At 54.2% G+C, this 20,768-nt stretch overlaps 1 protein-coding gene across 2 annotated transcripts in view; it reads right to left on the bottom strand.

The window, feature by feature from the left end:
- The window catches only part of RAB40B (RAB40B, member RAS oncogene family), a 62,347-nt gene extending 42,017 nt beyond the window's left edge, over positions 1-20,330 (bottom strand). Inside the window, exon 1 of one of the 2 annotated variants that reach the window (XM_064369261.1) lies at positions 20,189-20,330. In XM_064369261.1, the coding sequence (XP_064225331.1) occupies positions 20,189-20,330 (142 nt within the window). Of the gene's footprint in view, positions 1-1,950; positions 2,255-20,188 lie in introns of those variants that run through there. The other variant, XM_064369262.1, reaches the window with a different exon arrangement.
- Positions 20,331-20,768: the final 438 nt, after the last annotated feature.

Below are 20,768 nucleotides of genomic sequence, written 5' to 3'. Positions count from 1 at the left end.
ATCATGACCAAAGCTGAACTCAGTGACTTCTTCAGCTGGCAGTTCCCGTTACAGCAGCCCTGATGCACACCCCACACCCCCAACCTGCCTGGCAAATGACCAGCTTGGAAAGGACAGTGACAGCCGCCTGTCTGGCGCAGTCTCCACCAAGTGCTGGCTTCCTTCAGAGCAGTGCTCCGGCCTTTCTCCCAAATCGCTTCTGCTCCCACACATGGCACTCTCTTTACCCCAGAATTCAGAACGGGGGCAGGGCGGGTAGGGTAGTGCCTTAGCCAGTGGGATGCCACAATAAAAACGCCACAAACTGGCCGGGCGAGGTGGCTCACGCCTGTAATCCCAGCACTTTGGGAGGCCGAGGCGGGTGGATCACCTGAGGGAAAGAGAGAGAGGAAAGAGGGAGGGAGGGACAGAGGGACAGAGGGACAGAGGAGAGGACAGGACAGGACGAAAGAAAAGCAAGCAAGCAAGTGGAAGAAACAAAACACCATAAGCCGGGCAGCTCCTAAACAACAGAAACTTCCCACAGCTCTGGAGGCCGGACGTTCTAGACTGGGGTCCAGGCAGAGCAGGTGTCTGATGAGGGCCACGTCCTAGGTCACGGAGACTCTTGCCCCCATGCCCTCCCATAGCTGGATGGGTGAGGGAGCGCTTGGAGGTTTCTTTTATTCTTTTTTTTTTTTTTTTTGAGATGGAGTCTTGCTCTGTCACCCAGACTGGAGTGTAATGGTGCGATCTTGGCTCACCGCAACCTCCACCTCCCAGGTTCAAGCAATTCTCGTGCCTCGGCCTCCTGAGTAGCTAGGATTACGGGCACGCGCCATCATGCCTGGCTAAGTTTTGTATTTTTAGTAGACACGGGGTTTCACAGTGTTGGCCAGGATGGTCTCGATCTCTTGACCTCGTGATCCACCCACCTCAACCTCCCAAAACGCTGGGATTACAAGCGTGAGTTACTGCACCTGGCCGGTAGCCTACTAATTTAAACAATTAGTGTTGAGCTATCTCTGAATTAATACCTGAACTAAAAGCTGAGTTTCCAAGTCCCAGGTTCTCAGCCCATCGTGAAAGCTAATTACAATGAGATTCCCCACAGAAAAAGCTGAAACCAATGAATGGTTCCTCCCGTCCCCATAGGGCAGAAAGCATTCAAGCCAGGTTGCTTCCGGGAAGTGCCTGCTGCCACCCATCCTGCAGCGGCCAGCTCAGCCCACCCTGGCCCAACCCTGATGCACCGCCTTGCCACAGGTCCGAGGCCCAGAGGCGCTGCGTGTGGCTCATCAGGCCTGATGCCGTTTCTCTGTCCCTGTGGACTCAGCCTCTCCCAGTGGGAACCCTGCCTTCCCGTGTCCACCTTCCATCCCTCACCCAACAGCCATCTCCAGGGCCAACACCCAAACATCTGGGATTTCCAGGGACAGGTGGCCTGGCCCAAGGGAGCTCCTACGTCCTCTTTGCTTAGGACACCTGAAGTCCGCTGGAACCCCCGGCTTGGGCCCTCCGACCGCACACGAGCGCACTCTGCGATGGTGTGGACCTGCACCCGCCACACCTCTGCAGCTGGCTGCAGCTTCTCCATCCTGCCCAGAACACCTGGACGCTGGCCCAGCGAGCAACAGCCAGTCTCATAGCAAGTCTTTATTTTTTCTCTAAAATCGATGCTGTCCCGAAGACAAAGCCTCTAACACGGCCACATCTGCCGAGAGACATCCTCCGCTCACACCGTTCCTAGCTACGTTCAAGTTCCGTTTGTGAGAAGCCACTCCTGTCCACAGACCACGGACTGAGCCACTCGAGTTCATTCTCTGCGGGGTTTTACGTGACCTCCCATCTGTGTGTTTCTCCTTCTCTGTGTTACATTCGGGTCCACGAGAAGCTCACGTTTTTGACATCAGTAGTGTTAGCGTCAGGATAATGCAATTCAAGCTCACTGCACTTAGCTGATCCACTTACCACGTCCTCTGTCCATCAAAACATGATAAAGAAACACAGAGCTTCTAGAACAAGGTCCATGAGGAGTTCACTGAGTGAGTCAGAACACGGGCACAAAAAGAGGTGACTTTAACCTTCTTAAAAAAGCAGCAGAAGGGGGAGTCACACGCCACGCCATTGTCTACACTGCAGCTGCGTCGTGAGTAAATATCTTCGGCATCTGTTTTAAGTCATTCGCCACCTGCTTAATTCTATTTTAGTGAGTGACGTAACTGCCTTCACAGGAGAGGATCTCTTGATGGCGCAAATAGTGAGTCAATACGATTTACAGACACATTCATCTCTGAGCCCAGCTTTTAAGAAATCCTTCTTGCATTGAGCTAAAATGCCAGAAAGCAGACTGGTGGTCCCCGGGGCTGAAGGGTGGGCAGGAGAGGGGTGTGCAAGCGACCGCTGGGTGGCACGGGGCTCCTGGAAGTGGCCAGTGGTGACACCGCACAGCGTGGCGTGTGATTAAACGTCACTTTCACACCTGCGCTGTAATACGCTTGTGCCTGACTTTAAGTGTGTGGTTTCCGTGAAAGCCGCACCTTTCTGCACCGTCGGGAGCAGCTCGTGCTCGCTGCTGCCACAGGCCCGGGTCAGCGTCCAGAGCCCTGCAGCCAGACTGCCTGTCTCGGGGCCTGCGCTCAGCTCTCCGCCACCCTCGGTCCAGGACGTGTCGCTCACGCTCTTGGCTCTCCCAGGCCAGCGGCCAGGAAGCTGCGTTTTATTTTTGGCAGAAATCCTGCTGTCAGTAGCGCCCTGAGGCTCATGGGTCTCAGCAGGAACCCTGCGCCCTTGCTGGGACCGAGCTTTATTTTTATCTTTTCTGGAACAGCAGAAGCTGCGTCTGGGGAGGAAGGAAAGGCCCTCCCTGGAACCAAACACACGGGGAGCCCGTGGCTGTGGCACAGAGGCCCGAGGGGGCTCCCATCTCAGAGCCCACCAGCGACCACCTTCTCCAGTGGCCTGAAGGGCTCCACAGCCCTACTTTATGTTAAATTCCCTTTGTCTCAGGACACCAAACTCCCAAAGGGCGAGGCCTGGGACCAGCATCAGGCTGGACAGAGTGCTGCAGAGGCCACGCCAACCCTGCATGGCCACCTGCTGTAGCGCCTGGTCACTGAGCACCTGCAGGTCACCGAGCACAGGGCAGGGGCGGCCTCCACCGAGCACAGGGGAAGGGTGGCCTCCACAGAGCTGTCACCACCACAGGACACCTGCAAACACGAAGGAACAAGCCCAGAAGCGGTGTCCTGGAGTGTGGCAGCTGCTGCCCAAGCAGGCTAGCGGTGAACACAGCCGTGGGAGGCCCGTGAAGGGACGTTGTCTTGGGAAAGAGGGATCGAGGCAGTCACGGTGGCTCCGGGAGGGACAGAGAGCCCAGAGCTCCCCGCTATGCTCAGCCTGCCCCTCACCACCCCTTGGAGTGGTGGATTCCCTGAGGCTGGTCAGGGGGCTGGACATCTTGTGACCACAACCCCCAGAGCCTGAGAGAAGGGGGCAGCTGTCCTCAGGTGGCCCGTCCTGCTCAGACAGGAGGCCTGGTGGGACTCGTGGGCTCCGCTCAGGCGGGCCAGGCTCTCAGGGTGGGGTGCCCTCTTCTCAGAGGTCTCGTATGGCCCTGCACCCCATACTAGGGCCTGGGTCTCTCCTAGGTTCCCACACACCTACAGGAGCGGCCGTGGGATCCAGTCCTGCCCCGGCCATGGGTCCCACGCAGAAGCCCCACCCTCCGTGGCCACCGCCTGCCCAAGCGGGTGGGGGCTCTGGGCGGGCTGCTCAGGGGACAGCACGGCAGTTCCCACCATGTGCAAGCTTCTCAGCTCAAAGGCCTGACTGGAGGCTGGGGAGGGAGGTTTCCAGGAGGCCACCCACCCAAGGCTGCCTGACACTCTGCTTCCGAAGTTGAAACATATTGCATATGAAAAGTTTATATAAAACCAAGTCATTCATGGTCGGCACTGAACATTCACCACCACACTCTCACTGCCCACAGACAACCACTGGCATTTCAGTTAGTCAGTATTTCGGGGGAATTCATTTCGCTGTTTATGTATATACGGTTTTCTTTCTACATTGTAGCAATACCATGAGGTATGTAAGTTTAACATTTCTCATATGAAATATTGACACAAACTTTTAATTCTAAAATATAATTTCTGGGCTGGGCACCGTGGCTTTGGGCGGATCATGGGGTCAGGATTTCAAAACCAGCCTGGCCAACACGGTGAACCACAGTCTCTACTAAAAATACAAAACAATTCGCTAGGCCCATGTGGTGGCATTAACCTGCAGTCCCAGCTGCTCGGGAGGCTGAGGCAGGAGAATCGCTTGAACCCAGGAGGCGAAGTTTGTGGTGAGCGGAGATTGTGGCATTGCACTCTAGCCTGGGCACCAGAGGAAGACTCTGTGTGTGTGTGTGTGTGTGTGTGTGTGTGTGTGTGTGTGTCTTTCTCTCTATATATATACACACACATGAGATTTCTTTCAATTTTTGGTAATGTTCATCAATTTTTCAGGGAAACAAAAAAATGAAATTGTACTAAACACGTACTGCGTGTACATATGCATATGTGTGTGATTGCATCCTTACATATAATTTGGATTTTCTATAAATCAATGAAAGACATTGAATAAGTAATAATGTTAACTGTTAGAAATAAAACAATTAAAAATAGTAGATAAAAACTACTTTCTTATTTATTTTCTTTTCTTCTGTAAAATTTCACAAATGATGTTTAAGAAAAAATTAGCTAAAAATAAAGACAAACATATCTGCTTCATATACATTGAACACAGTTGCCAAAACACTTCAGGTGGTCACACATTCACTCAAATAACATGAGTCTTTGCTAGGTAAGCAATAAACGAGCTCTCCAACCCCCAACTCCTTAGTGAAGATTTGCTAAAAATCAATTTATATAACTCCATGACTGCTAGCTCTCCTAGGGAACATAACTCACCTGAGGTAGGAAATATTACATTTCCAGACAAAAAAGCAAAAGTAATACCTCTGAACAGTTAGAAGCAGCCATGTGGGAGAAGTCTCCTGATACAGGAAGCAGCAGTTAACCACCAATGCTGCTGGACGCTGCGTGGAGAAAAAAGCCCCTCTGCTTGGACGAGCAGAGCCTCACCCAGTGACCCAGGCCCTGGGCAGAACACAAGCATCTCAAGGTTCTGTGTGGAGGCTTTGGAGCCACCAGAACTGGCTAAGATGGGGGATTTCTCTAGTATTGTGATTCCAATCATTAAGAGAACTTACTACACAATAAATTAAAAGTAAAAGTGTAAAGTAAAAGAGATGAATCCATCAGTAAAAAATATACCAAATTCATCAAGCTATTATCCCGGGAATGCAAGGTTGGTTCAATATTTGAAAATCTATCAGTGCAGTACATCATGTCAATAAACCAAAAAAGAAAAACCCATATGATCTCAGTGAGGCAGCATTTGACAGAATCCAGTGCCTGTTCATGGAAGAAGCTCTCAGCAAACTAGGAATAGAAAGGAACTTCCTGATAAAGTACATCCTAAAAACAGAACTCCAAAGCTACCATTTTACTTAATGGTAAACACAGAATCCTTTCCCCAGGAAAATGAAAAAATATTTTCTCCATGAAAATATCCACTCTTACCACTCCTATTCCAACATTTTGGAAGCTCTAACCAGGTTAAAACCGTCTCAATCACCAGATGACATTACCATACAGGCACACATGCATCCACACACGCCTCTCCAGAAATCAGTAAGAAAGCTCTTAGAACTAAGAAGTGAATGTGGTCGCTGGTCGCTGCTCTTCCTCCAACGTGGAAGAAGCAGCACGAGGTGTAACTGCCCTCAAACCATGCAACACTTGAGTATAAACCTAAAACAGAAAAAGCACAAGATCTGCGTGGTGAAAGCTACAAGCTACTAATGAAAAGAATCAAAGAAGATCTAAATAAACAGAGAGACGTACCACGTTCATGACTGACAGACTCGGTATTGCTAAGACGACAAGTCTCCCCAAATTACGTATAGATTTAGTCCCATCAAAAATCCTAGCAGGACTTTTTTTTTTCCTTTTGAGACAGAGTCTTGCTCCGTCGCCAGGCACCAGGCTGGAGCGCAGTGGCACCAGCTCGACTCACTGCAACCTCCGTCTCCCGGGTTCAAGCAATTCTCCTGCCTCAGCCTCCTGAGTAGCTGGGACTACAGGTGCGCGCCACCACGCCCAGCTAATTTTTGTATTTTTTAGTAGAGACGGGGTTTCGCCATATTGGCCAGGATGGTCTCGATCTCTTGACCACGTGATCCGCCTGCCTCGGCCTCCCAAAGTGCTGGGATTACAGGCGTGAGCCACCGCGCCCGGCCCGTAGCAGGACTTTTTGGGTAGAAATCAACAAAGCCAACATTTAAAAGGAAAAGTCAAAGAAATCAGAATTGTAATTTTGAACAAAAGAGCAAAGTGGGAAGACTCAGGCTCCTCAATCTCAAGACTTACTATGTATCTAATCAACACAGTATGGTACAGATATAAAAAATACATGAATAGAAAAATGGAACAGAATTGAGAGCCTAGATATAGGCCCACACAAAAATGGCCAGTTGATGTTTGACCAAAGTGCAAAGGTCGTACAAGAAAGAACAGTCTTTTCAACAAATGCTGCTGGAACAGTTAGACGTCCCTATGCAAAAGTAATGAATCTCAATCCACACCTCACACTATATTAAAAAAAGAACCCAAAATGGACCGTAGTCATAAATGTAAAATCTAAAATTATAAAATTTCTAGAAGAAAACATGGAAGAAAATCTTTGTGAATTTGGGTCAAAGTTTTCTTAGCTATAACATCAAAAGGATGGCCCACAAAAGAAAAAAAGTGGGTCAACTGGACTTCTTCAAAAGCAGAAACGCTTACTCTTTAAGAGATAACGGAATGAAATGGAGAAAAAGGCACAGACTGGGCGAAAATATTTGAAAAACACATTTCTGATAAAGGACTTGTATCCAGAACATATCGAAACATTCTCAAAATAAACAATTCAGGTTTTCAAAATAAGCAAAAGAGGCCAGACACGGTGGCTTACAGCTGTAACCCACCACTTTGGGAGGCCGAGGTGGGAGGTTCTCTTGATCCCAGGAGTTCGAGACCAGTCTGGACAATATAGTGAAACCCTCATCTCTACAAAAAAAAACACTTTTTAAAATTAGCCTGGCCTGAGGGTGTGCACTTGGAGTCCAGCTACTCGGGAAACAGAGGTGGGAGGATCACTTAAGCCCAGGAGGCGGAGGCCGCAGTGAGCTGTGATTGCACCACTGCACTCCAGCCTGGGTGACAGTAAGACCCTGCGTTTTTGTTGTTGTTTAAAAAAAAAAGGAAAACTGGATAAAAGATCTGAAAAGACACTTCAGCAAAGAGAATACGAGGATGGTAACGAGCACAGGAAATGCAAATTAAAATTACAGCGAGATACCACGGCACACCCATGAGTGACTAACGTGAAAAAAAAGCAAAGCCGGAGAATACTGACGGCTGAAACACACAGGCGGCTGACAGGGATGCAAATGGTGTGGCCCACGTGGAAACGCTGGCACTTTCCCGTGAAGTTAATCACCCACTTATCATATGACCCAGCAACTCCACCCCTGGGTATTTACCCAAGTGAAGCAAAAACGAGTTCACAAACACGTTTAGTGGCTCTCCTCAGAGACCGCAAAACCTGGAGATCACCTGCACAGTCCTCGACGGGTGAGCGGACGGTGGGCTGAAGTTCATCTCTACTGTCCACAGTCAAAAGCAATGAGCTACTGTGCACATGACCGGTCAGACGGGCCTCAGTGCTCAGGGTGACAGCAGCCAGGCTCTAAGGCCTCAGGGACAGGAGCGCACGAGGGACTGAGGGGCCGGGGTTGGGGAGGGGCCGCCTACAAGCGGCCGCGGGAAACTCCTGCTACCGTGGGGCTGTCCTCCATCCTGACAGCGATGGGAGTCACACAACTGTAAGTCTTGGTCAAATCTCAAGATGGGACCAGGCACAGTGGCTCAGGCCTGTAATCCTAGAACTTTGGGAGGTCAAGGCAGACGGATCACTTGAGGTCTGGAGTTTGAGGCCAGCCTGGCCGACGTGGTGAAACCCCATCTCTACTAAAAATACAAAAAATTAGCTGGGTGTGGTGGCGCACACCTGTAATACCAGCTACTCGGGAGGCTGAGGCAGGAGAATCACTTGTACCCAGCGGGCGGAGGTTGCAGTGAGCTGGGATCACACCATTTCGTGCCAGCCTGGGTGACAAGAGTGAAACTCTGTCTCAAAAAAGGAAAAAAAACCCAAAAACCCAAGAAGGGATAAATTTTTCTGTAAGCAAACTATGTCTGAATAAAAACAGAGGGGAAGGGGAGGGAGGAGGGGAAACACCGTGGAAAGAGACAGCTCACAAAGTGGTTCTCAAATGTGGCTGTGACTTAAATGCAGACCCCTGGGACCCCCTCAGAGTCACCAAGTCCTCTGCCTCTCACAGGGACGAAGCTTCAATGCCCAACCCCGAGCACGATGTCCGGCAAAATGAGCTGCGTGGCCCGTAAGGTCCCACAGACAGAGCCCAGCCGTGAAACACTCAGATGGGGCGGCCCCAGGCACCGGGCAGGCCTCCAGAGCTCCAGCTAAGAGGAGCCGGCAGGGCCGGGGGTCCAGTGCTGCAGCTGCACGGAGAGGGTCCCTGGGTGCCCCGCTCTTCCTCCTGAGACGGAAACGTCCTCTCGGGCTTCACCGTCTACACTGGGCTGAAGTGAAGGTTCAGGTTCACCCAGAACATCAGAATGTGACCCGATTTAGAAACAGGGTCTTTTCTTTATTTTTTTACTTTTTGAGACAGAGTCTCCTCCTGTCACCCAGGCTGGAGTGCAGTGTGCGATCTCAGCTCACTGCAACCTCCACCTGTTAGATTCAAACGATTCTCCTGCCTCAGCCCCCACAAGTAGCTGGGATTACAGGTGCCCGCCACCATACCCAGCTAATTTTTGTATTTTTAGTAGAGACAGGGTTTCACCATGTTGGCCGGGCTGGTCATGAACTCCTGATCTCGTGATCTGCCCGCCTCAGCCTCCCGATGTGCTGGGATTACAGGCATGAGCCACTGTGCCCAGCCTGCTTTTATTTTTAATCAAACAAAATGCAAGTCCTATCACGAGTCGCAAATATAAATAACACACCAGTTGATTCAAATTCAGGAGCAAACTTGCTGACTGGCACTTGGGGGAGGGTAATTAACTATCAGCTGCAGGAGGTTGGGATACACACAGCCCGAGGCTCATTCCTAGCTGAGAAAACCCCAAGATCTGTTACAACGGCCTCCCTGTTCTCCCCTGACAGCTTTCTGCGGCTCTCTCTCCAGGATATGGCCGCCAGCCTCCGTGAGAGGCGCTGGGATCCTCAGAGAGACTGAGAAGCCCAGGGCAGGGTTCCTACAGCTCTTTTTAGGTTTTTGTTTGCATAGAGCTAATTAAGCTGAAGAATCTTGGGAATAAAGTTTAAAATAAAGGTTAAAAAAATCTCTTGGCCGGGTGCAGTGGCTCACACCTGTAATCCCAGCACTTTGGGAGGCTGAGACGGGCGGATCACGAGATTGGGAGTTCGCGCCCAGCCTGGCCAACATGGCGAAACCCGGTCTCTACTAAAAACACAAAAGTTAGCCAGGCGTGGTGGCACGCGCCTGTAATTCCAGCTACTCGGGAGGCTGAGGCAGAGAATCGCTTGAACCCGGGAGGCGGAGGTTGCAGTGAGCTGAGATTGCGCCATTGCACTCCAGCCTGGGCGACTAGAGCAAGACTCAGTCTCAAAAAACAAAACATCTCTCCATGTGACCAGTGCCCACAGCCAGCACACACCGGCTGATGCTGCTGTTGCCTCTGACGCCCCTTGCTGCCCTCTTCACTCCAAACTCACCCAGCGCAGAGCAGCCCGCGTCCTGGGGCAGCAGGGGGAGTGGGCAGGACTTTGGGTCTGTGCCTGCTCAGCTGCGTCCCCTCGGCACCACGGCAGTGCCCGGTGCCAGGCTGGAGGACAGCCTGGTGACGGGGATTCAGGGGTGATGGGTGCACCTCCAGTCCCCAGAGCGGACCCTCTCTCTGCCTGGGAGACAGCTGGCTGGCTTGTTTTGAGCCTGTCACTGGAAACCAGGTTCACTGGGGCTGGGGTTACGGAGGTAACGGTCAAGCTAAAGGATGGTCATCAGGTAGGGAGAGGACCCTGCAGGACACCGGCGAGCTGGGGAGGAACTGGGGGCTTCTGATGGGAAAACCTGACAAAGATGCAATGGTTTTATTTTCAAATGCACAGGAACATTAACGATGCCATTTTTAAAACTCAATGTATTTTAAAAATCAATGTGCTCACAGTGGTGGCAGGCGGTAAAGGAGTAGAAAACCGTCTCCTCAGCCGGGCGCGGCGCTCACGCGTGTCATCCCAGCGCTCTGGGAGGCCGAGGCAGGTGGATCACAAGGTTGGGAGTTTGAGACTAGCCTGACCAACATGGTGAAACCCCATCATTACTAAAAATACAAAAAATTAGCCGGGCATGGTGGTGCACACCTGTAGTCCCAGCTACTCGGGAGGCTGAGGCAGGAGAATCGCTTGAACCCGGGAGACGGAGGTTGCAGTGAGGTGAGATCACGCCATTGCACTCCAGCCTGGGTAACAAAGCGAAACTTCGTAAAAAAAAAAAAAAATGAAAAAAGAAAACCGTCTCCTCCTTAAAGACTGCACCATAAGGAAGCAGGATAAAATGTGATTTGACTTTCAGTTCAAACTTGAAAACGACGACTTTGTAAATCGTGTTTTAAATTTCAAGCTGGTTGCCAAGGGAAACCGGCAGAGGAGCTGTGTCGAGCGCGGCACACCCACCTCTGGCTGCAGAATCGGAGGAGGGAGCAGGGAGCGTGCACGCGTGTCCCGGGGAGCAGGGAGCGTGCACGCGTGTCCCGGGGAGCAGGGAGCGTGCAGGCGTGTCCCGGGGAGCAGGGAGCGTGCAGGCGTGTCCCGGGGAGCAGGGAGCGTGCACGCGTGTCCCGGGGAGCAGGGAGCGTGCAGGCGTGTCCCGGCGAGCAGGGAGCGTGCACGCGTGTCCCGGGGAGCAGGGAGCGTGCACGCGTGTCCCGGGGAGCAGGGAGCGTGCAGGCGTGTCCCGGCGAGCAGGGAGCGTGCAGGCGTGTCCCGGGGAGCAGGGAGCGTGCAGGCGTGTCCCGGGGAGCAGGGAGCGTGCAGGCGTGTCCCGGGGAGCAGGGAGCGTGGAGGCGTGTCCCGGGGAGCAGGGAGCGTGCAGGCGTGTCCCGGGGAGCAGGGAGCGTGGAGGCGTGTCCCGGGGAGCAGGGAGCGTGCAGGCGTGTCCCGGGGAGCAGGGAGCGTGGAGGCGTGTCCCGGCGAGCAGGGAGCGTGCACGCGTGTCCCGGCGAGCAGGGAGCGTGCAGGCGTGTCCCGGGGAGCAGGGAGCGTGCAGGCGTGTCCCGGGGAGCAGGGAGCGTGGAGGCGTGTCCCGGGGAGCAGGGAGCGTGCAGGCGTGTCCCGGGGAGCAGGGAGCGTGCACGCGTGTCCCGGGGAGCAGGGAGCGTGCACGCGTGACCCCGGGAGCAGGGAGCGTGCACGCGTGTCCCGGGGAGCAGGGAGCGTGGAGGCGTGTCCCGGCGAGCAGGGAGCGTGCAGGCGTGTCCCGGGGAGCAGGGAGCGTGGAGGCGTGTCCCGGCGAGCAGGGAGCGTGCACGCGTGTCCCGGGGAGCAGGGAGCGTGCAGGCGTGTCCCGGGGAGCAGGGAGCGTGCACGCGTGTCCCGGCGAGCAGGGAGCGTGCAGGCGTGTCCCGGCGAGCAGGGAGCGTGCAGGCGTGTCCCGGGGAGCAGGGAGCGTGCAGGCGTGTCCCGGGGAGCAGGGAGCGTGCACACATGTGTCCCGGGGGAGCACGGAGTGTGCACGTGTTTCTGGGGGAACATCTGTCCAAGGCAAAGAGGAAGGAGAAAACCCCAGCAACTGGGTCACTTTCCGTAAAGGAGCTTTGATGCTCCTCTCTGGGAAGAAAAGCTGCCTCTCTGGAGCCTTTTCTCAACACTGAACATTGGAAACAGAGCGGAGGGCCGGGCCGCGCACCTGCACCCCCGCACGTCCACACACCGTGTGACCTGGAGGGAGGGACTCTCCGGGCCTCACAGTACAACCCGTCTCGGGAGATGCCTCCCCACTCTCAGTGAGTGAGGGTTGTTATCATTAGCTCTTAGCAAAAGTGAAACAAGGAGAGAATGGGAGTTTCATCTGAGAACAGGACGCTCAGGAGAAAGGACTTGGGGAAGACGACGAGGCCCCTGTGCTGGGAAAGGGCAGGAGGCAGGAGGCGGTGGCATCTGGCGCAATCTGCCCCCCTCCCCGTCACTAATAAACACGTGCAAAAGGCAGAAAACTCAGCCCTCGGAGAAGAGTGACGACCTGGTGTTAGAAACACCGGCTGGGGGGACGGAAAGCCAGGGCGCTGCTGTGCCCCGACCGCATCCTGGGCCAGCCCGGGGCGCCTTCTTCCTTCCGCCACTGCCTGGAGAGAAAGGGAAAGAGCCTGAACCAGGGACCCAGCTGCCAGACAGAAACGGGGCCAGCAGGAACCAAGGGGGCCAGCAGGAACCAAGAGGACCAGCGTGTGTGAGGGGGCCGCAGAATGGAAGGCGCCTCCCTGGGTCACAGGCAGAGCAGTGGGGGTCGGCACAGTCTGTGGACTCAGGCTCCAGGATCCAACACCTCCGCCCTCCAACTATGGACCAAGAGGAAGACAAAACCCCCAGGAGGAGAATCCAGGCCTCGCAGACAGAGTTGTCTGAGCAAGGACAAGATGCATCTGACCGCCCCGGTCAGCACGGGGTGCGTCTGACAGCCCCGGCCAGCGCAGGGCGCATCCATCAGCAGAGGGCAGAGTCCGGCCGGGGCACACGCTCGAAGAGACGGGCAGGCCAACGGTGCAGACCCAGACCCACAAGCTGTCCCGGGTTGGGAGCCTGTGCAATGCAGGGGAGGGAGGGGCATCCAGCTGAAAAAAATGCATCTTGATCCCTGCCTCATGCCTCATCCCAGCTGGAGGCAGCCGTTCGTGGCAAAGGCAACACAACGCTTGGAGAGAACGTTTTTGTTATCTGGGAGCAGCAAGGGTTTGTTAAACAGGACGCAAAGTCCTAACCACAAAACACCAATAATTTGGATTATGTTAAAATTAAGAGCTTCTGGCTGGGTGCGGTGGCTCACGCCTGTCATCCCAGCAATTTGGGAGGCCGAGGCAGGCGGATCATGAGGTCAAGAGATCGAGACCATCCTGGCCAACATGGTGAAACACCATCTCTACAAAAAAATGTAAAAATTAGCCGGGCGTGGTGGCGTACGCCTGTAGTCTCAGCTACACGGGAGCCTGAGGCAGAAGAACCGCTTGAACCCGGGAGGCTGAGGTTGCAGGGAGCAGACACTGTACCACAGCACTCCAGCCTGGGTGACGGAGCGAGACTCCATCTCAAAAAAAAAATACTATTAAAGGAGTGGATAGCCAGGATCATGCAGCCGACAAAGGACTCACAGCCAGAACGTGCGTTTTAATCCCTCCTACCAACCACGGAGAGAAATTCAACCTAAATGAAAAAACAGACACAAGACCTGGGCATTTTTCCTTTCGTTTAGTTTTCTCTCTTTTTTTTTTGGAGACAGAGTTGTTCTGTAGCCCAGGCTGGAGTGCTGTGGTGCGATCTCAGCTCACGGCAACCTCCGCCTCCCAGGTTCAAGCAATTCTCCTGCCTTGGCCTCCCGAGTACCTGGGACTACAGGCACATGCCCAGCTAAATTTTTTTGCATTTTTAGTAGAGACAGAGTTTCACCATGTTGGCCAGGCTGGTCTCGAACTCCTGACCTTTGATGATCTGCCCGCCTCGGCCTCTCAAAGCGCTGGGATTGCAGGCGTGAGTCACTGCACCCAGCCGATGTGAGCATTTTTCAAAAGAAGAAATTCCCATAAATGTATAAAAAGGCGCTCAATTAGTAATCAGAGAAATGCAAAGGCGAACTACACACCACCCAGAAAGACTGAGGGACAGCACGTGCTGGGCGGAAGGTGGCCGCAGCCAGGGCCTCCGGCTTTGGTAAGGGGAGTGCAAGGTGGAAAATGCTTGGGAGAATCTCGTACAGGGAAACCTATGCAGACATCTGCACGCGATTCACACGCGAAAGTGACTTTCAACAGAAATGCAAAGGACGTGTGCCAGGAACGTTCACAGCAGAACAAGCCATAATGACCAGAAGCCGAAAACCACCCAAATGCCCGTCACCCGCAGGAGAAATAAATCATGGTATAGTCACGAAGGGGTGTCACGCACCATGAGAATTAACAGCCCACAACCTCACACAACACGGGGTCTCATTCAATAAGGGGAGCCCGAGACCCAGTGACAGAAGAGCACACAGGCCAGGTGCGGTGGCTCACGCCTGTAATCCCAGCACTTTGGGAAGCCGAGGTGGGTGAATCACCTGAGGTCAGGAGTTCAAGACCAGCCTGATCAACATGGTGAAACCCCATCTCTACTAAAAATACAAAAATTCGCCAGGTGCAGTGGCGCACACCTCTGGTCCCAGCTACACAGGAGGCTGAGGCAGGAGAATCACTTGAACCCGGGAGATGGAGCTTGCAGTGAGCCGAGATCGCGCCACAGCACTCCAGCCTGGGCGACAGAGGGAGACTCTGTCTCAAAAACAAACAAACAAAAAAGAACTGCACACAGGACCCACTCGTTCACAGTATGAAAACAGGCAAACCTCACGCGTGCCGCTACAAACCACGAGAACGCCCACCCTGAAGGAAGGGCACGCGGTGACTGGAGAGGACGCTGGACTCCGGGAGGATGCTGGTGCCGTGGTGCTCAATCTGGGTGCTGGTTATGTGAGTGTGTCAGGTTTGTGAAAATTCCTCACACCACCCCATTACAATACGTACACCTTCCTATGCACATATCAAACTTCAATAAAAAGTTTAAAAGGAAAAGGGAAACAGACAAAGAACCCAACCTCGAAGGAACAGAAAAAGGAAACGCGACCCAAGGAAGTCCACTCCGATCACTTCACATAACAGGACAAATTAATAAAAAACAGAAACGATAAAATTCAAGTTAAAAGTTCAAGTTAAATAAAAGATTTTTAAAAATAGAACAGGTATTTTTAAAGAAGTCTTTCTTTGGCCGGGCATGGTGGCTCATGCTTGTAATTCCAGCACTCTGGGAGGCCAAGGCGGGTGGATCACGAGGTCAGGAGTTCAGGATCACCCTGGCCAACATGGTGAAACCCTGTCTCTACTAAAACATACAAAAATTAGCCAGGCGTGGTGGCAGGCACCTGTAATCCCAGCTACTTGGGAGGCTGGGACAGGAGAATTGCTTGAACCCGGGAGGCGGAGGTTGCACTGGGCCGAGATCACACCATTGCACTCCAGCCTGGGCAACAAGAGCGAAATCCTGTCTCAAAAAAAAAAAAAAAAGACTTAAGAGCAGCATCTCACTTTGGTGCCCAGGCTGGAGTGCAGTGGCTCAATCATAGCTCACTGTAGCCTTGACCTCCCCAGGCTCAAGTGATCCTCCCACCACAGCCTCCCAGATATCTGGGACTACAGCCACATGCCACACCACACCTGGCCAATCTTTTGTATTTTTTGCAGAGATGGAGTTTCACAATGTTGCCCAGGCTGGTCTCATACTCCTCGGCTCAAGTGATCCGCCCACCTTGGCCTTCCAAAGTGCTGGGATTATAGGTGTGAGCCAATGCGCCTGCCAGAAATTTTTTTAAATTGAAAAAATGGGCTGGGCGCAGTGGCTCACACCTGTAATCCCAACACGTTGGGAGGCCAAGGTGGGTGGATCACCTGAGGTCAGGAGTTCAAGACCAGCCTGACCAATATGGTGAAACCTCATCTCTTCTAAAAATACAAAAATTAGCCAGGTGTGGTGGTGTGCACCTGTAGTCTCAGCTACTCCGGAGGCTGAGACAGGAGAACTGCCTGAACCTGGGAGGTGGAGGTTGTGCTGAGCCGAGATAGTGCCACTGCACTCCAGCCTGGGCAACAGAGTGAGACTCCATCTCAAAAGAAAAAAAATGGAAAACTCAAAAACTAGGAGAAAATAACATCATTACTGAACTAATCAATAAGTTAGAAACAGCTAGAACAGTTTACTGAAATCAAAATTACCAACAAATAGGAAAGGCTTGAGATAATCACAAAAATTCAGGCCGCATACTGTGGCTCACAACTGTAATCTCAGCACTTTGCGAGGCTGAGGCGGGTGGATCACCTGAGGTTAGGAGTTTGAGACCAGCCTGGCCAACATGGTGAAACCCTGTCTCTACTAAAAATACAAAAACAAATTAGCCAGGTATGATAGTGGGCACCTATAATCCAAGCTACTTGGGAGGTTGAGGCAGGAGAGTCATTTGAACCTGAGAGGCGGAGGCTGCAGTGAGCTGAGATCATACCACTACACTCCGGCCTGTGCAACAAAACAAGACTCAGTTTAAGAAAAAGAAAAAAGAAAAAAAAAAAAATATATATATATATATATATACACACATACATACACACACACACACACACACACACACACACACACACACACCTGGAAACTCAAAGAGTACCCAGCATACCAGAAGTTTAACACAAAATATTCAACTCTGAGACATAGTCTGGTTAAGCAGACAAACTATGAGACAAAAAGAAAGAATTCCTCATAAATTCATGAAGGGAAGGCCAATCCTCCAAACGGGGAAAAATCAGCCAACCTTCACCACAACAATATGCAAGCCGGGGACAGTGGAATGATTGTTACAAAGTGCTGGAAAAGAAAATAAATATAAGAGTATTATACCCAGCCAAGATATCTTCATATTGCCCAGAGATGAACACGGGGAGACATTCTCGGACACAAAACGCTCAGAAAATGCTCAAGTCCTTCTGAAAATACAACTGACAATGAAATCCAGCTAATTAAGAGGGACAGAAATGGTAAAAGGACGTTGGTGAGCACTGACTACATCTAAATGTTAAATTGATACTAAATTCTTGGGGGCACTATAGTCACGATACAGAAGCAAGGGCTATAAACCTGGGCAATATAAAAATAACAGCCTGGGCTACAGAACTCAGGAGGAGGTGGGTGGTGGGGAAATGGAGTGTGCAGCTCTGAAGGCCCTCAGTTTTCTCTTCTTTCTTTTCTCTTCTCTCTTCTCTTCTTCTCTTCCCCTCTCTTTTCTTTTCTTTTTTTTTAGATAGTCTTGCTCTGTTGCCTACGCTGGAGTGCAGTCGCACGATCTCGGCTCACCGCAACCTCCGCCTCCTGGGTTCAGGCAATTCTCCTGCCTCAGCCTCCTGAGTAGCTGGGACTACAAGCACGCGCCACCACGCCCAGCTAATTTTTGTATTTTTAGTAGAGACGGGGTTTCACCATGTTGGCCAGGATGGTCTCGATCTCTTGACCTCATGATCCACCCACCTTGGCCTCCCAAAGTGCCGGGATTACAGACGCGAGCCACCATGTCCAATCGCCCTCACGTTTCAATAACAGAAGCACCTATACTGTTTCTCAGTGTAACATGTCATTAAAAAATAAAAAATTATAAAAAAAAAAAAGCATGGCCAGGCGCTGTGGCTCAGGCCTATAATCCCAGCACTTGGGGAGGCCAAGACAGGAGGATGGCTTGAAACCAGGTGGGTCAAGGCTGTAGTGACCTGCAACCCCACCACTGCACTGCAGCCTGGGTGGCAGAGAAGGCCGTGCCTCTGAAAAAATTAAAAATAAAACATCATGATCGCAACTTCTTACTATTTTTCAGAATCTTTTTCTTTTCTTTTCTTTTCTTTTCTTTTCTTTTCTTTTCTTTTCGAGGTAGAGTCTCGCACTGTAGCCCAGGCTGGAATGCAATGGTGTGATCTCGGCTCACTGCAACCACTAACTCTCAGGTTCAAGCAATTCTCCTGCCTCAGTCTCCCGAGTAGCTGGGACTATAGGTGCACGCCACCATACCCGGCTAATTTTTTGTATCTTTAGTAGAGATGGGGTTTCACTAAGTTGGCCAAGCTGGTCTCGAACTCCTGACCTCGTGATCCGCCTGCCTCAGCCTCCCAAAGTGCTGGGATTACAGGCATGAGCCACCATGCCCAGCCAGAATATCTTTTCTCAACTTTAAAACAAATATTTGGTAAATAAAAACCCTGCGAGGGTACACCTGTGATACCAGCTTTTTCTACAGCAGCTCAGGCCCAGTTGCCAACAAAGCCCTTGGTGGGAGGCGTCTTTTTAGCCTGAACCCTTACTCTGTGTCAAGGGAAAGTCTTAGAAGATTCTAAGCATCAATCCATTGTTTTTGATCGTCCTCGATTCAGCACACGACAACCAAAAAGTCACGCAGCAGAAGCATCCCTAAGCCTCGGTTCAAACCAGCCAGCGGTTTCACAAACATTCCGTGCGTGGCCCTCCTCACACGTGCCCCACGGCACTCACCTGCCAAAACTCAACACCGTTCACAGTTGGCGCCCCCGAAACCCACACAGCTCTTAAAGCGCCACACCCCTCTGGGCGAACACGCTGTTGAGGGCTTAATTCCTCTCGCTGTGGCACGGTTCATCCGTCACTGCGCCCAGACCCCGAGGACACCAAGCGGACAAAGCCCTGTCCTCCAGGCGCTTCATCTCCAGGGCAGCGCTGGCCCTGGGACTTTGCCACAGCGATATCTGAGCTATCCAGGAATGCGGCTAATGGAAACTTTTTGTCTTGTTTCCTTCTAATTACTTTACTCTTCCACAGCCACACGTGGCTCGTGGCACGCTACCGACACCACGGCCCTAGAGGCCTGCCACTGAGCCGGGGGTTAGGACAGGCGGGAGCAGCAGCGCATCACTGAGCCTCGGTTCAGCAGTAGAGACCAGACTTCCCTCCCACCCCACGGAGCACACTCTGCACCCACCGGCGCCAGAGATTCCCCGGTGTGCTGTAGTTTAAGGAGGCCTCTGGGTACTGGTCGTGAGCCTAAGCCCATCTCAGCTGCTCCCCCAAACTCCATGCCCTCTCCTCACCCCCACCCCCTCCCCCAAGCTGGGGTGTGCCAGAGCACCTGAGTCCGACCCCACGCTCCACAGCTCAGGCCACCCCTCCGGCCACGCCACACTCCCCTGGCCCCCACGCAGCCTGCCTGGAGCTGCCCTTTGGGGGCGGCCTGCACCCTCTCCTCGCAGTCTCAGATCCCGCTTCTCCTACCCTCTCCTTTGTCTCTGGTAGGACCCTGGACCCTGGGCTTCCCGCCCCCCTCCCGGGCGTCCTTCCCCCCAGACTCCAACGCCACGCCCTGGCTGCCCTCCCCCGCCCAGGACCCAGAGAGGGGTGGGCACAGGCGGGGCTCCTTCCACAGCCGCAGGGTCGGCAGCATCTGGGCGGTTCGGGGAGCCGGGTGGGTGACGGCCCCGCCTGGCCGAGGTGAGGGCTCCTCCTCGGCGCGTTCCGGCCTTCTCCGCGGTTCCTGCCCCCCTCGCCAGGAGCCGGCTTTCAAGTCTCAAACTTGAGGGATCCCCGGCGGCCCTGCCTGGGAGCTCTGGGTGCTCCGGCCTCCCCTGGCCCTGGAGACCCCGCTCCTGCCGCCGTCGCGGGCGGTCCCCTGTTCCGCACGCGAGTCACCTGCGCTCCTTCCTCCCGGGCCTGTCCACCCGGGCTAAGCCCCGGACACGCGGGACCCCTGGGTTCGGGACCCGACCCTGGTTTCCCCGTCCTCCCCTCCGACCAGCGCTCAGACCAGCACCTGGGCGCCCGGAACTGGCGTCCCTCCCGCCCCTCCTGCCTCGCGCCACGAACGCGCGCACGTGCGGACTCCAGTCCTCCCCGAGTCCCCGCGGTGGCGGCCCCAGGTCGGGAGGAGCCCAGGAGCCGAGGGGTGGGGTTCCGTGCCGCCGCTCCAGGGCCAGGGCCGGGCGGAGAAAGGCCCACCCGGGAACCCCGCTCCGCCCCGACCCGCGCCCCCGACACGGATCCCCACCCGTCCCCGGCCCCGCGCCTGACACGGACCCCCACCCCTCCCGGCCCCGCGCCCCGCCCCGGCCCCGCGCCTGACACGGACCCCCACCCCTCCCCGGCCCCGCGCCTGACACGGACCCCCACCCCTCCCCGGCCCCGCGCCCCTACCCGGCCCCGCGCCCGCGCTCACCCGCCGGGTGGCCGTACGGGGACTCGGCCGCGCCGTCCTGCAGGCTCGCCAGGATCTCGCCCTTGCCCACGTCGCTGTCGCCCACCAGCAGGAACTTGAGCAGGAAGTCGTAGGCCCGCACCGGGCTGCCCAGGGCGCTCATCGTGCCGGTCCGGCGCCCCCGCCCATGCCCGGCCCGCGGGGCTGCGCGCAGAGGCGGCGGCCGGGCCCCGAGAGGCGCCGCGCGAGCCCCGAGTCCTCGCTCGCCTCCGGCCCCGCCCCGCCGCCCCGCCCTGACAGCGCGCGGCCCCGCCCGGCCCCGCCATTGGTGGGCCGCAGTTGCTAGGGCGGATGCGCGCTTTCATTGGCGAGCGTGTCCGTCCATCTTACCCTCGTCACCGCCTCCGTGCTGACGCCCACCCGCCCCTTCGGAGAGGACGCTGTGGCCGCAGCCAATGGAGGCCCGGAGACGGGGCAGGGGTGGAGCCATAACCAGCAGGAGGCGGGGACTCTGCGCCCGCAGCCAATGGCGGGGCGGGGGCGAGCAGGGGGCGGGGCCGGGTGTTTACACTCTCGCGTGCGCCCGTCCGCTCCACGAACT

Source organism: Aotus nancymaae, unplaced genomic scaffold (assembly GCF_030222135.1).
Source record: "Aotus nancymaae isolate 86718 unplaced genomic scaffold, 86718_ANA_hifiasm-v0.15.2.pri h1tg000089l, whole genome shotgun sequence".
In the NCBI taxonomy this organism is placed as follows: domain Eukaryota; kingdom Metazoa; phylum Chordata; class Mammalia; order Primates; family Aotidae; genus Aotus; species Aotus nancymaae.
The sequence above is the reverse complement of the archived record's forward strand: the minus strand, read 5'-3'. Positions and strand labels throughout refer to the sequence as shown.